This window comes from Festucalex cinctus, chromosome 6 (genome assembly GCF_051991245.1).
Source record: "Festucalex cinctus isolate MCC-2025b chromosome 6, RoL_Fcin_1.0, whole genome shotgun sequence".
Taxonomy (NCBI): Eukaryota; Metazoa; Chordata; class Actinopteri; order Syngnathiformes; family Syngnathidae; genus Festucalex; species Festucalex cinctus.
Genome location: NC_135416.1, coordinates 26294730 through 26309115, shown reverse-complemented (window position 1 = coordinate 26309115; position 14386 = coordinate 26294730). Strand labels below are relative to the sequence as shown.

General features: G+C 40.3%; 1 protein-coding gene across 6 annotated transcripts in view; it reads left to right on the top strand.

Moving 5' to 3' along the window:
* Positions 1 to 14105, top strand: part of LOC144021250 (high affinity choline transporter 1-like) — a 93314-nt gene extending 79209 nt beyond the window's left edge. For all 6 annotated transcript variants that reach the window (XM_077525374.1, XM_077525371.1, XM_077525372.1 and 3 more), the window contains one exon: positions 12741 to 14105. In XM_077525374.1, coding sequence (XP_077381500.1) covers positions 12741 to 13274 — 534 coding nt within the window. In that variant the 3' untranslated portion in view covers positions 13275 to 14105. The remainder of the gene's footprint in view (positions 1 to 12740) is intronic.
* The last annotated feature ends 281 nt before the right edge of the window (positions 14106 to 14386 follow it).

Genomic DNA, 14386 nt, shown 5'->3' with positions numbered 1-14386 from the left:
AAGTAAGAATTTTGAAACTGTAAATTTGATGCCCCGCCACCGTCATATAGTATGTCAAAAACTTTAGATTTTTTACCATGATGTTGTCCCAGGTGTTGAGATGGTACAGCCCAAGTTTGAAGTCAATCGGGTTAACCGTGTAGGAGAAGCGGGCAAAAGTATGACCCCTGTAAATGTGCAAAAATGGGCCAAAATTGGACATTCAAATACTCATACCTCACTTCCTGTCTATTTTAGGGTACACATATCAAAGAGGTTTTTGTTCATCTGGATGTGCTACAGGTGCCACACAATTTTCGTAGCCATAGGACAATCGTAGCGGGACAGGGATCCGTTAAACCTATGTAGGTGGCGCTACAGAGCCATTTTTCTGTTATCATGTATGGCGACTTTAAAATATCAAATTTTTCGCCAGACCCGATCTGCGTGTAAAGTTTGGTGAGTTTTCGTTCATGTTTAGTGCCTCAAAAATGTGGTTGTTTGCGGAAAAGAATAATAACAAAGAAAAAGAAGAAGAAGAAGAAGAAGAATAATAAGAATTCCTTCAGGAACAATAGGGACCTCGCAGCGGTCGCTGCTCGGGCCCTAACTAGAGCTGCGAGCAGCTATAAAGGGCCCTCGCAACCCGGGCCACGTTGGGGTACTTGCACGTCGGGGTACTGGCACGTTGGGGTACTGTCAAATAGGACAAGGACCATCTAAAATGTTTTTGACAAGCCTTGTGTGTGCAAAGTTTAATCAAAACGCAAAATATGGTGCGCAATTCCCAAAATAAATTCAAAATGGCGGACTTCCTTTTAGGTTTAGCATACGGCTACAGAATACTTTTTGTAGGTCTTAAGCTAATAGGTATGCCTCCCAGTTTTCACAAATCTAGGTCAAGTCATCTTTAGTTGTGTATCGCTTGAATCATACAATTGGAAATGCTCCATAAAAATGCATAGAGGGCGCTATTGAGCACAACGTTGGGTTACTTGCACGTCAGGGTACTGGCACGTTGGGGTACTGTTACATGGAACAAGGACCATTTAAAATGTTAGTTTTTTCCATGCCTTGTCTGTGCAAAGTTTAATGAAAAAGGCCAAAAATGATGTATAATTCCCAAAATAAAATCAAAATAGCGGACTTCCTCTTTGGTTTGGCAAATGGCTACATAATACTTTTTTGTACGTCTAGCATAATCATACAATCGGAAATGCTTCATAAAAATGTCTAGAGGGCGCTATTTATTGCAAATTGCACAATAAATCTCTAAAAATTCATGTTCATGACAAGTCTGATGTGTTTGCAAAGTTTCATGAGTTTTCATGTGTATAAAAAAAAAAAGCAGCACTTGACAAACAATGCATTGCTATGGCAACAGCGTGTTACAAAATAAAAAACTTTCGATTACTTTGCATCTTAAACATCTTAAGATGAAACACACCAAGTTTGAAGACAGTCGGATAAATTTTGTAGGAGGGGTTCGTTAAAATATGACCCCTGAAAAAGGCCACAAAAAATGGCAACAAATCCCATCATAAATCAAAATGGCAGACTACCTGTTTGGTTTAGCACATGGTTCCAAGAGACTTTTTTGTACATCATGGGCTCTTATGTATGCCTGCAAATTATCATAGCGCTAGGTGAAACGTACAACCGGGAATGCTTCGTTAAAGAGGAGTAATTAGCTCAAAATGTGATGCCCGGCCCCTGGGGGACTTCCTGTTGGGTTTAGCACATGGCACCAAGAGACTTTTTTGTACATCCTGGGCTGTTACATATGTCTACAATTTTTCGTCGCTCTAGCTGCTTCGTACAACTGGGAATGCTTCATTAAGAAGGATTTTTTTCCTTTGCAAAAAGTGCATGCCACGACAACAGCGTGTGACGAAATAAAAAACTTTCAATAACTTTTCATTTTCAACATCTTAAGATGAATCACACCAAGTTTGAAGATGATCGGATAAACTCTGTAGGAGGAGTTCGTTAAAATAAGACCCCAATGAAATGGCCAAAAAAATGGCAACACGTTCCAAAATAAATCAAAATGGTGGACTTCCTGTTAGGTTTAGCATATGGTTCAAAAAGAGTTTTTTGTACCTCGAAGGCTGTTATATACCTCTACAAATTTTGGTAACTCTATGTGAAACGTACAGCCGGGTATGCTTTGTTAAAGAGGAGTTTTTTAGCTCAAAATGTGATGCCCGGCCCCTGGGGGACTTCCTGTTGGGTTTAGCACAGGGCACCAAGAGACTTTTTTGTACATCTTGGGCTGTTACATATGTCTACAAATTTTCGTAGCTCTAGCTGCTTCGTACAAATGGGAATGCTTCTTTAAGGATATTTTTTTTTCCTTTAAAAACAGTGCATGCCATGACAACAGCGTGCAACGAAATACAAAGCTTTCAATAACTTTTCATCTTCAACATCTTAAGATGAATCACACCAAGTTTGAAGATGATCGGATAAACACTGTAGGAGGAGTTCGTTAAAATAAGACCCCAATGAAATGGCCAAAAAAATGGCAACACGTTCCAAAATAAATCAAAATGGTGGACTTCCTGTTAGGTTTAGCATATGGTTCAAAAAGAGTTTTTTGTAGGTCATAGCCTGTTACATATGTGTACCAATTTTCGTAGCTCTAGATTAAACGTACAACCGGCAATGCTTCGTGAAGTAAGAATTTTTAAACTCTAAATTTGATGCGCCGCCGCCGTCATATAGTATATCAAAAACTTTTCATTTTTCACAATGATGTTGTCCCAGGTGTTGAGATGGTACATCCCAAGTTTGAAGTCAATCGGGTTAACCGTGTAGGAGAAGCGGGCAAAAGTATGACCCCTGTAAATGTGCAAAAATTGGCAAAAAATGGACATTTAAATACTCATACCTCACTTTCTGTCTATTTTAGGGTACACACTTCAAAGAGGTTTTTGTTCATTGGGATGTGCTACAGGTGCCACACAATTTTCATAGCCGTCGGACAATTGTAGCGGGACAGGGATCCGTTTAACCTATGTAGGGGGCGCTAAGGAGCCATTTTTCTGTTATCATGTATGGCGACTTTAAAATATCAAATTTTTCGCCAGGCCTGATGTGCGTGTAAAGTTTGGTGAGTTTTCGGTCACGTTTAGTGTCTCAAAAATGCGATTGTTTGCGGAGAAGAATAATAAGAATAAGAATAATAATAATAAGAAGAATTCCTACAAAAACAATAGGGCCTCGCAGCGGCACCGCCGCCGCCGCTGCTCGGGCCCTAATAAGAAGAATTCCTACAAAAACAATAGGGCCTCGCAGCGGCACCGCCGCCGCCGCTGCTCGGGCCCTAACTAGAGCTGCGAGCAGCTATAAAGGGCCCTCGCAACCCGGGCCACGTTGGGGTATATGCAAGTCGGGGGACTTGCACGTTGGGGTACTGTTAAATAGACAAGGACCATGGAAAATAGAAATGCATTTGCCGTGCCTTGTGTGTAAAAAGGTGCAGTAAAAGGCCAAAAATGATGCACAATTCCCAAAATAAATTCAAAAGTGTGGACTTTCTGATGTGTGTGCAAAGTTTCATGAAAAGTCGCTCGTTTGATATTCAAAACCAGCATCTGTTCATTTGAAAACATTGCATGGCACAGAGATGGTGTGTGATCAAATAAAAAGCTTTTTGATGACTCTTAATGTGGTGTCGCTGTGCAACACATATGTATTCATGACATAGTGAAGTATTGTGACAGTTTTGTAGGGTCCAGCAAACAGTAAATGTGTGACAGTTATTCAAGAAAAAATGTAGCTTTGAAGCAGGCTAACCAATGACATCATCTAAAGGGGAAAAAAGCACATGAGCAAGCATAGGTATAAGTAGAGGAGAAAAAGAGATGAAAGAAGTGCGAGAGATGGAACAGGAGAGGAATGCAGCTGTTTATGTATAGCTGTTGTAACAGGACAGATTAAATAACACTTTAACCTGGGGTTAACAGTGCCCTAGGACAGATAAACTCTTTAGTGTAAAAGTTTTCTGGGACAGATGAATCCCTTGGGGTCAAAGAGTTTGGGTTAGCACATAGTCTGTCTTAGGATAATGTAACCTCCATGGATGAATTAGTCCTAGGACGCTTTGACCTGCGGGCTAAAACTTCAGGGGGGTTAACCTGTCCTGTTATATTGTGATCATCGTCTTCGTGCATGTCCTCAGTGGCTTCTTCTGTCTGTGTGGCAGCATTTGATACATCTGTAGAACAAAAAAGAATGAAGAATCATGTTAGATCTGTGAAGTTTGGTTGTCTTAGGTGTAGTTTACAGAACAGTCGTGTGCATATTTTTAGCATGGTAGTGTCTTAATACAAATGCATATTATGTAATGGACTGTATATGGATATTACAGACGTAATATTTGACGGTGATCTTATATTCATAGTTTTTGCCCGTTAATAAATAATATAGCTAGTAAGTAATAAGACACGCAAAAATGGTATAGTTGAATCCTCTGGGTCAAAAAGCAATGTTTTAGGATTGTGTGATGAAATGATGAATAAAAGTAAGGATACGACAGGTACATAAATGGTTATGTAAGTGTAAAATTTGGCATGGTGTGTCCAGATACATGCAGGATAAGTATAAAATATTATGGTGTGTGATTGATTTTTTCTTAGTAAAAATTAGTATTGTAAAGGTCAAGTCACAGTATGTCCAAAAAAAATTTTAAAAAAAATCTATGGTATAGAAACATCATAATCAGGGGCAAAGACATAAACATAATAATAGTAATTAATAATGATAGAATTTAAATACAATCTTTTCCATGAATATGTCAGTTATTTTGAGAAGATACAGAAAAAAAAGAACTTTGAAGTGTCTATCAGTGGATGAAAGAGGGCAAGATCACAGCATAGCTACATGATATCAGTCACATTTGAAAATAATCAAGTGTAGTATGTATTCACATTATATACATTGAGAAATTGCGGCTCAATAATCAGTCAGTGTTTTAGTTAACAGTCCAATGTTACCTTCAAGATATTCCTAACAGAAAAAAAAGGAACGTGCATTAACAAAAAAATGTAAAAATGTCCATTGTCAAACATGTCATTCATTATACACAATGTGTAGGATGGGGATGCTTGCTGTGTTAGTGTTTGTGTGTCTTCCATGTCATATAGCTTACCATCACGGACAAATGCATCACATGCATCCTTTATATCCAATGCAGTCTGGAGTTCTTTCACAAGCTTGGTTTTGAAGTCTATCTGTTTTTCAAGTGCTCGATTGACTCGAGTCACATGGACTAGTTGGTTCATTTGGGAATGAAGATCAAGGCTGCGCTGGTATAAGTCGTTGCGACTGAAAGCATGATCAATGCATGCATACTGTAATGACAAAGCATTCAATGAAAATCAGTCATGTTAGATTCCATGATTCTAAATAGCAGAGGTAACGTGTTGGTGCAAAACGTTGTGGTCGTGTTGCATGTTACTCAATGGCTGTGTGTGTCAAAACGAGTTTATTTGAAAGAATATACAAATATATACACACGGACATATATATTTATACAGTATAACAGTACCGCATGTATTGGTTTTAAGGAAAGAGTTGAAAAGCAGTGTTCAGAAAAAAGCATAAGACGCACAAAGTACCATTTCACTACATGTAATAAGTTGTCAAGTAGACATGTGAATTAAGTGGTTAAGATAGTGGCTACTGTGCAAGTAAGCTTCAATTGTCTCTAAAAGGTTAGCATATGTGTTCTACATGATATCAATGGCTAGACGTGCTCATGGAGAAACATTACAAACAGAAAAACACACTAAAGGTGCCTTTAACAAACCTGTTAATAAATGAGAACTTAATACATATATGTATGGCATACTGTATATGATTGAGAAAGTTGTCCTGTTTAGTTTATGTATTGTATACTTACGGAAAAAAGTTGGCAATCTTTGCGTATGGAGATGATTAGAGGGTCTTTATCAAAAGAGAATTTGCTTGGTGATTTGTTCATGTTCTGTAGAAAAGCAAAGGAGTAGAAATAAATACAGTATCATACTTCATAAACATACAAGAAATTTGTAGCTGTATTAACCATTGTTGGTATTTGAAGTGATAATTTAGGAATAGAAGTGTAGTGATTGCAGAATTTATAGAGTGCTTACCTTGTATGACTTTGTAGATGGAAATGTCTTTTGTTGAAAGAGCTCTTTGTTGTCTACTATATATGCAAGGACAAGCATAAGTAGGTGTGGTTATGAAGTACTTGACCATTGAAATAAAGCAGTGGTATCAAATGTATGGACCGTGGTTTGGCTCAGGCCTGCAAAGGGGTTTAATGTGGCACAAGAGATAATCTTGTAAGGTACAAAAAATAATAATAATATAATAGGTATGCCTCTGAGTTTTCACAAATCTAGGTCAAGTCAAGTCATCTTTAGTTATTTTGCGCTTGAATCATCCAATCGGAAATGCTCCATAAAAAATGTATAGAGGGTGCGATTTATTGCAAATTGCACAAGAAATCTCTAAAAATTCATGTTAATGACAAGTCTGATGTGTGTGCAAAGTTTCACGAGTTTTCACACATGTATAGATAAAAAAAAACAAAGCAGCACTTTACTTGGCAACCAATGCATCGCTATAGCAGCAGCGTGCGACAAAATAAAAAACTTTCGATAAATTTGCATCTTAAACATCTTAAGATGAAACACACCAAGTTTGAACACGGTCGGATGAATTTTGTAGGAGGAGTTAAAATATGACCCCTAAAAAAGGCCACAAAAAAAGGCTACAAATCCCATCATAAATCAAAATGGCGGACTTCCTGTTTGGTTTAGCACATGGTTCCAAGAGACTTTTTTGTACATCGTGGGCTCTTATGTATGCCTCTAAATTATCATAGCGCTAGGTGAAACGTACAACCGGGAATGCTTTGTTAAAGAGGAGTTTTTTAGCTCAAAATGTGATGCCCGGCCCCTACGGGACTTCCTGTTGGGTTTAGCACATGGCACCAAGAGACTTTTTTGTACATCGTGGGCTGTTACATTTGTCTCCAAATTTTCGTAGCTCTAGCTGCTTCGTACAACTGGGAATGCTTCATTAAGAAGGAATTTTTTCCTTTGCAAACTGTGCATGCCACGGCAACAGCGTGCGACAAAATAAAAAGCTTTCAATAACTTTTCATCTTCAACATCTTAAGATGAATCACACCAAGTTTGGAGATGATCGGATAAACTCTGTAGGAGGAGTTCGTTAAAATAAGACCCCTATGAAATGGCCCAAAAAATGGCAACACGTTCCAAAGTAAATCAAAATGGCGGACTTCCTGTTCGGTTTAGCATATGGTTCAAAAAGAGTTTTTTGTACCTTGAGGGCTGTTACATATGTCTTCAAATGTTGGTAACTCTAGGTGAAATGTACAGCCGGGAATGCTTCATTAAGTTAGAATTTTGAAACACAAAATTTGATGCCTCGCCTCTGGCGGACTTCCTGTTAGGTTTAGCATATGGCACCAACAGGCTTTTTTGTAGATCATAGTCTGTTACATATGTGTACCAATTTTCGTAGCTCTAGATTAAACGTACCACCGGCAATGCTTCGTTAAGTAAGAATTTTGAAACTGTAAATTTGACGCCCCGCCACCGTCATATAGTATGTCAAAAACTTTAGATTTTTTACCATGATGTTGTCCCAGGTGTTGAGATGGTACAGCCCAAGTTTGAAGTCAATCGGGTTAACCGTGTAGGAGAAGCGGGCAAAAGTATGACCCCTGTAAATGTGCAAAAATGGGCCAAAATTGGACATTCAAATACTCATACCTCACTTCCTGTCTATTTTAGGGTACACATATCAAAGAGGTTTTTGTTCATCTGGATGTGCTACAGGTGCCACACAATTTTCGTAGCCATAGGACAATCGTAGCGGGACAGGGATCCGTTAAACCTATGTAGGTGGCGCTACAGAGCCATTTTTCTGTTATCATGTATGGCGACTTTAAAATATCAAATTTTTCGCCAGACCCGATCTGCGTGTAAAGTTTGGTGAGTTTTCGTTCATGTTTAGTGCCTCAAAAATGTGGTTGTTTGCGGAAAAGAATAATAACAAAGAAAAAGAAGAAGAAGAAGAAGAAGAAGAAGAATAATAAGAATTCCTTCAGGAACAATAGGGACCTCGCAGCGGTCGCTGCTCGGGCCCTAATAATAATAATAATAATAAGAAGAATAAGAATTCCTACAAAAACAATAGGGCCTCGCAGCGGCACCGCCGCCGCCGCTGCTCGGGCCCTAATAAGAATTCCTTCAGGAACAATAGGGACCTCGCAGCGGTCGCTGCTCGGGCCCTAATAATAAGAATTCCTTCAGGAACAATAGGGACCTCGCAGCGGTCGCTGCTCGGGCCCTAATAATAATAAGAAGAATTCCTACAAAAACAATAGGGCCTCGCAGCGGCACCGCCGCCGCCGCTGCTCGGGCCCTAATAAGAATTCCTTCAGGAACAATAGGGACCTCGCAGCGGTCGCTGCTCGGGCCCTAATAATAATAATAATAAGAAGAATTTTTACAAAAACAATAGGGACCTCGCAGCGGTCGCTGCTCGGGCCCTAATAATAATAATAATAATAATAATAATTTTTACAAAAACAATAGGGACCTCGCAGCGGTCGCTGCTCGGGCCCTAATAATAATAATAAGAAGAAGAATTCCTACAAAAACAATAGGGCCTCGCAGCGGCACCGCCGCCGCCACTGCTCGGGCCCTAATAATAATAATAATAATAAGAATTCCTACAAAAACAATAGGGCCTCGCAGCGGCACCGCCGCCGCCGCTGCTCGGGCCCTAATAAAAAGAAGAAGAAGAATAAGAATTCCTTCAGGAACAATAGGGACCTCACAGCGGTCGCTGCTCGGGCCCTAATAAGAATTCCTACAAAAACAATAGGGCCTCGCAGCGGCACCGCCGCCGGTGCCGCCGCTGCTCGGGCCCTAATAATAATAAGAATTCCTTCAGGAACAATAGGGACCTCGCAGCGGTCGCTGCTCGGGCCCTAATAATAAGAATTCCTTCAAGAACAATAGGGACCTCGCAGCGGTCGCTGCTCGGGCCCTAATAATAAGAAGAATTCCTACAAAAACAATAGGGCCTCGCAGCGGCACCGCCGCCGCCGCTGCTCGGGCCCTAATAAGAATTCCTTGAAAAACAATAGGGCCTCGCAGCGGCGCCGCCGCCGCCGCTGCTCGGGCCCTAATAAGAAGAATTCCTACAAAAACAATAGGGCCTCGCAGCGGCACCGCCGCCGGTGCCGCCGCTGCTCGGGCCCTAACTAGAAATGCCATTTCTGGGGAAATGGCGTGTGAAGGTTGGAGAGCTGAATGAATACCTGTGGAATGATTTGGAATAATGATGAATGATATTGAAAGATATTGAATGATATTGAATGGTGTTGAATGATATTGAATGATGTTGAATGATATTGAATAACATGCTGAAGTTGGAATGGTTTGAATTCATCCAGAAATCTAGAAGCAGTTGAAGGAAGAAAAATAGCACAAAGGTAAAAATAAATCCGCAAGAAGCAAGAAAACAATGAAGAAATCAAGTAAGAAATGGAGGAAGTAGCAAGTAATCGGGTAAGCAATGGAGTAAAGTGAGAAGAATTAAGTAAGCAATGAAGTAAGGAGGGTAGAATCGAGTTGCAATGGTGTTTGGAGTGGCAAATCTAAGCAATGGAGTAATAGTCACTCGGGTCACATTTGCATTAGTATACTCAGCTTGCATTAGCGTTTTAACCTAGCATTAGCATTGGCTTACTAAAGCTAGCATTAGCATGCTAACTTAGCACTTCCTGTTGTTTTCAGGTCACTTCCTGTTGAAATCGGGTCACTTCCTGTTGAAATTGGGTCACTTCCTGTTGATATTAGGTCACTTCCTGTTGATTTTAGGTCACTTCCTGTTGATTTTAGGTCACTTCCTGTTGATATGAGGTCACTTCCTGTTAAAATAGGCCACTTCCTGTTAAAATCAGGTCACCCTATTGAAATCGGGTCACTTCCTCTTGATTTTAGGTCACTTCCTGTTAAAATCAGGTAACTTACTTTTGAAATTGGGTCACTTCCTGTTGATTTTAGGTCACTTCCTGTTGATTTTAGGTCACTTCCTGTTGAAATTATGTCACTTCCTGTTGATATGAGGTCATTTCCTATTAAAATCAGGTCACTTCCTGTTGAAATTGGGTCACTTCCTGATGATTTTAGGTCACTTCCAGTTGATATGAGGTCACTTCCTGTTGAAATCAGGTCACTTCCTGTTGATATAGGTCACTTCCTGTTCAGGTCAGAGCATATCCTGGCAAGAATCACAGGCATACCTAATCAATTGGCCAAAATGGCCACCGCCTTGGGGGGCCAGGTTGGCGAGAAACCTGGGCATATCATTTTACCGAACGCAACATACTTTCGGCTATGGCTATTTCCTACCTTAGGTACCTATTAGCGTAAATACTAGATCGGTGTTTGTGCATCGTTCTGGCATCCCATTGGCTAAGAGGAACCTTCTACCATAGGTATGAGCGTATACTAGATCGGTGTTTGTGCATGTTTCTGGCATCCCATTGGCTAAGAGGAACCTCTACCATAGGTATGTATGAGCGTTTCCTAGATCGGTGTCTATACAGCGTCCTCATCATTCATCCCGCGGCCCATGAGGTGTTCCGTCAATGTATGAACTAACGGCCAACGAATTTGTGCAAAAATTCAAACAATTGGGGATTGATGAAGGCACAGTAAGTTTTTAATTGCGACGAGACGGGCCTTTTTTTTTTTTGAAAAAGATGCCTCGCTATACCGGAAGTTTCCATGAAATTTCAGAATTTGTTTAAAAGAATCGCCCAGAAAAAGTGTTCACCAGTCGGGCGTTTCCTTACTAAGATGATGGTTGCCTTGGACATTTCCGAAGGATTGTTTTTTTCTTTTCTTTTTTTTTTCTTTTTTTTTTAAAGCAAACATCCATGGATCAGTTCTTTACAAAACACCAGGCAAAAAAAAAAAAAAAAAAAAAAAAAAAAAACACTTCTGAGAGAGACGAACATGAACCAAAGAGGGCAAAAAACGATGAGGACAGCAGTTAAAAAGGTAAATGACCATCATTTTTATTCTTTACTTTATTCTTTGTTTTTTTTACATTATGCACAACTCTCATTTATTGTGCAATAATCTAATTGTAACATGTATTTGTTGCATATTTTGATGAATTTTTATGCTTTATAGAACATTTATGTCTGAATTGCAATTGATTAGGGCATTTACATGGAAAATGCGTCTCGACTTACAAAATTTCTACTTAAGAACTTTCTTCCAGAACCAATTAATTTCATAAGTAGAGGTACCACTGTATATTGAAATTGGAATAAAGTCAATCGGATGAATAATGTGGAAGTAAATGGAAAATGTAGAATGTGGGAAATAATCGGGTGTGAAATCGAGAATTGTGGGTAACGCGTGAATTTTGGAACTGAAAAGCTGGAAGAGCTCATGGCGTGAAATGGAATATATTGAAGTTGGAATGAAGTCAATCGGATAAATAATGTGGAAGTAAATGGAAAATGTAGAATGTGGGAAATAATCGGGTACGAAATCGGGAATTGTGGGTAATTTGTGAATTTTGAACCTGAAAAGCTGGAATAGCTCATGGCGTGAAATGCTGGAATATATTGAAGCTGGAATGATGTGAATCGGATGAATAATGTGGAAGTAAATGGAAAATGTAGAATGTGGGAAATTATCGGGTGCGAAATCGAGAATTGTGGGTAGCGGGTGAATTTTGAACTTGAAAAGCTGGAATAGCTCATGGCGTGAATTGCTGGAATATATTGAAGCTGGAATGACATGAATCAGATGAATAATGTGGAAGTAAATGGAAAATGTAGAATGTGGGAAATAATCGGGTACGAAATCGGAAATTGTGAATTTTGGAGCTGAAAAGCTGGAAGAGCTCATGGCGGGAATTACTGGAATATATTGAACTTGGAACAAAGTGAATCGGATGAAAAATGTGGAAGTAAATGTGAAATTTTGAATCTCCCATTAAGAATACATGGGGAAAATATCGGGTACGAAATCGGGAATTGCGGGTAACACGTGAATCATGGGAATAAGAAAAATGGAAGCGATGTAGGCGCGAATATTTGGAATCGATTGAAATTGGAAGGGAGTGAATCGGGTGAAAAATGTGGAAGTAGAAACTGGACAAAAAAGTGCCAGGAATAAAATATAAGAATAAGAATAACGGGAATGGTGCAGAATAACATATGTGTGAAGGCCTCCAGCCTTCACACAATAAATATTGTAAATACTGTACGAGTGTACATGTACACTTGCAGTAAAAGAACTATATGCTCGCATTTAAGCTAATGTGCATCACACCTCCAAATTCAAACAACCAATCAGACCAACCAAACAGGAGTCATTTTTTACTCTGTCCGGCGTGTCCGCATCCATCTCACGGAAGTTTGCAACATACGCTGCGCGGCGGCATAAAAAGTCCGTGTGAAACATGGACGGCGACGGTGCAAACATGGGTCCGGGCGGAGTGTCGACTTAAATTTTTCCAGTCGACCTATTTTTAAAGTCGACCTAGTCGACTTGGTCGACTTTTTTTTCACAGCCCTACTCATGTGATAGTGTATGTTACTATTCTGGTGTATGCTTATTGAGTCTTTCTCATGGCCTCAAGATGACAGAAAGATAGAAAAGCCTGTTCTGATGCACTGTTTGTCTGTCTGGTCTCAGGCATCGGACTGGGAGATGCAGTGGGTGATCCGCATCTCTGTGATAATCGTGGGTCTGCTCGGCACTGGCCTCACCTTCTTGGACAGCAGCGTGCTGGTCTTCTGGCTCGTGGGCGTGGACATGTCCTACACCATCATGTTCCCTCAGCTGGTCTCTGTCCTGTTCTTCAAGGCGTCAAACGGCTACGGGGCCACCATAGGCTTCCTGGTAGGAATCACCATGAGAGTCCTGAGCGGCGAACCCCTCATCAATCTGACGCCCATCATCCGCTTCCCCAACTGCCGGCCTAATCGCGAGGGCACGCTTACTCAGTTCTTCCCCTTCCGCACCTTGATCATGCTGACCTCGCTGATGATCATCGTGTCCGTGTCTTGGCTGATGGCCAAGGCTTTCAACGTCGGCCTTTTGCCCGAGAGGTTGGATGTGTACAAGGTCAAAAGCAAGCCAACCAAGCCTGTCGAAGTGAGCTCCACTGAAGAGAACATAGAGCTCTCCGTATCCAAGCAGCTGCTGGAAAACACCTCCAGCTGCTAAGGGGCCTCTCAGAAAAAGGATGGTCCGTAACAGCAGGGTTATGCCGAGGACATTGTCAATGCAACCTGGACAGAATCTGACTTTGTGTCACATATTCAAGAGTCCCACATTGGCAATATGTCCCCCAATTCCCTTGCACCCGATTTTATTATCAGCTACCTTCTGCAATCAAATAAAGAGTACAAAAAAAAGGTCAATTTAGCTTACATATGATAGTAAAGTAACCATTAACCAGTAGCATATAATGTGATTCATTAAAAACATCCGATTACTGAGCCTTGTTAGCAGCTAATCACACATCTCTGCAATGGACAGAAGGAGCGCAGCCTTTTACAATCATTTCCATTTGGAAAAGAAAGGGGTATTTGAATGACTAATTGTTTTATGTTTCATTGATTTTTGGATTTGTACAGATTTGTAGAAATATATTTTATCACTCTAGCTAAAGTATATTGTTCCTTTTTGGATTGAAATGTTGTCCCTTTTGGCCGTCTGCACAAGTTCAGTCCAATTGAAGAATATTGAATTCCCTTTGAAGTGATGTGTCTCAATTTTTGTTTTTCTTGCAACATAGTCCCGGATTAACACTCCAGCAACAACTGCAACAGGCAGACTCAAATTCGGCAGTTCGTTTGTGGCATTGACTACACTTGTTTTGTATTGACACACTTAACCAGTTTCATGTATGCTTGTACCATGTTGTACACCTTTTGTGAGCAACCTTGTCATTGTTTCAACAAGTTGCAGTGTAGCCATGTCTGTGAAAAAAACACAGGTACACTGATTACAAATAAAATTGACTGTTAACTGTTGTTCTTTGCTCACCCACAACCAGTTATGTGAACACGTCCTTAAATGTGAATTCTCCTCAAAGCAGTGGTGCTGTCAACCAACAGCTGAGCCAGTTAGAGACCTCTCATTGTATTATTTTCAACAACGCTGTGACAACGAGATAACCCGCCACCTCCCCCAGGTTGTCCCACCCTGTCTGACGTGCAGTCAGTCACATACTGCTGCCTGTGCAATTCAAGCAAATCTTCAAAGTCAGATAGATCGCAGTTGAAACGCGTTATTTAAACATTGTGTTTAACTTCTTGCATGTTGTGTTTTCC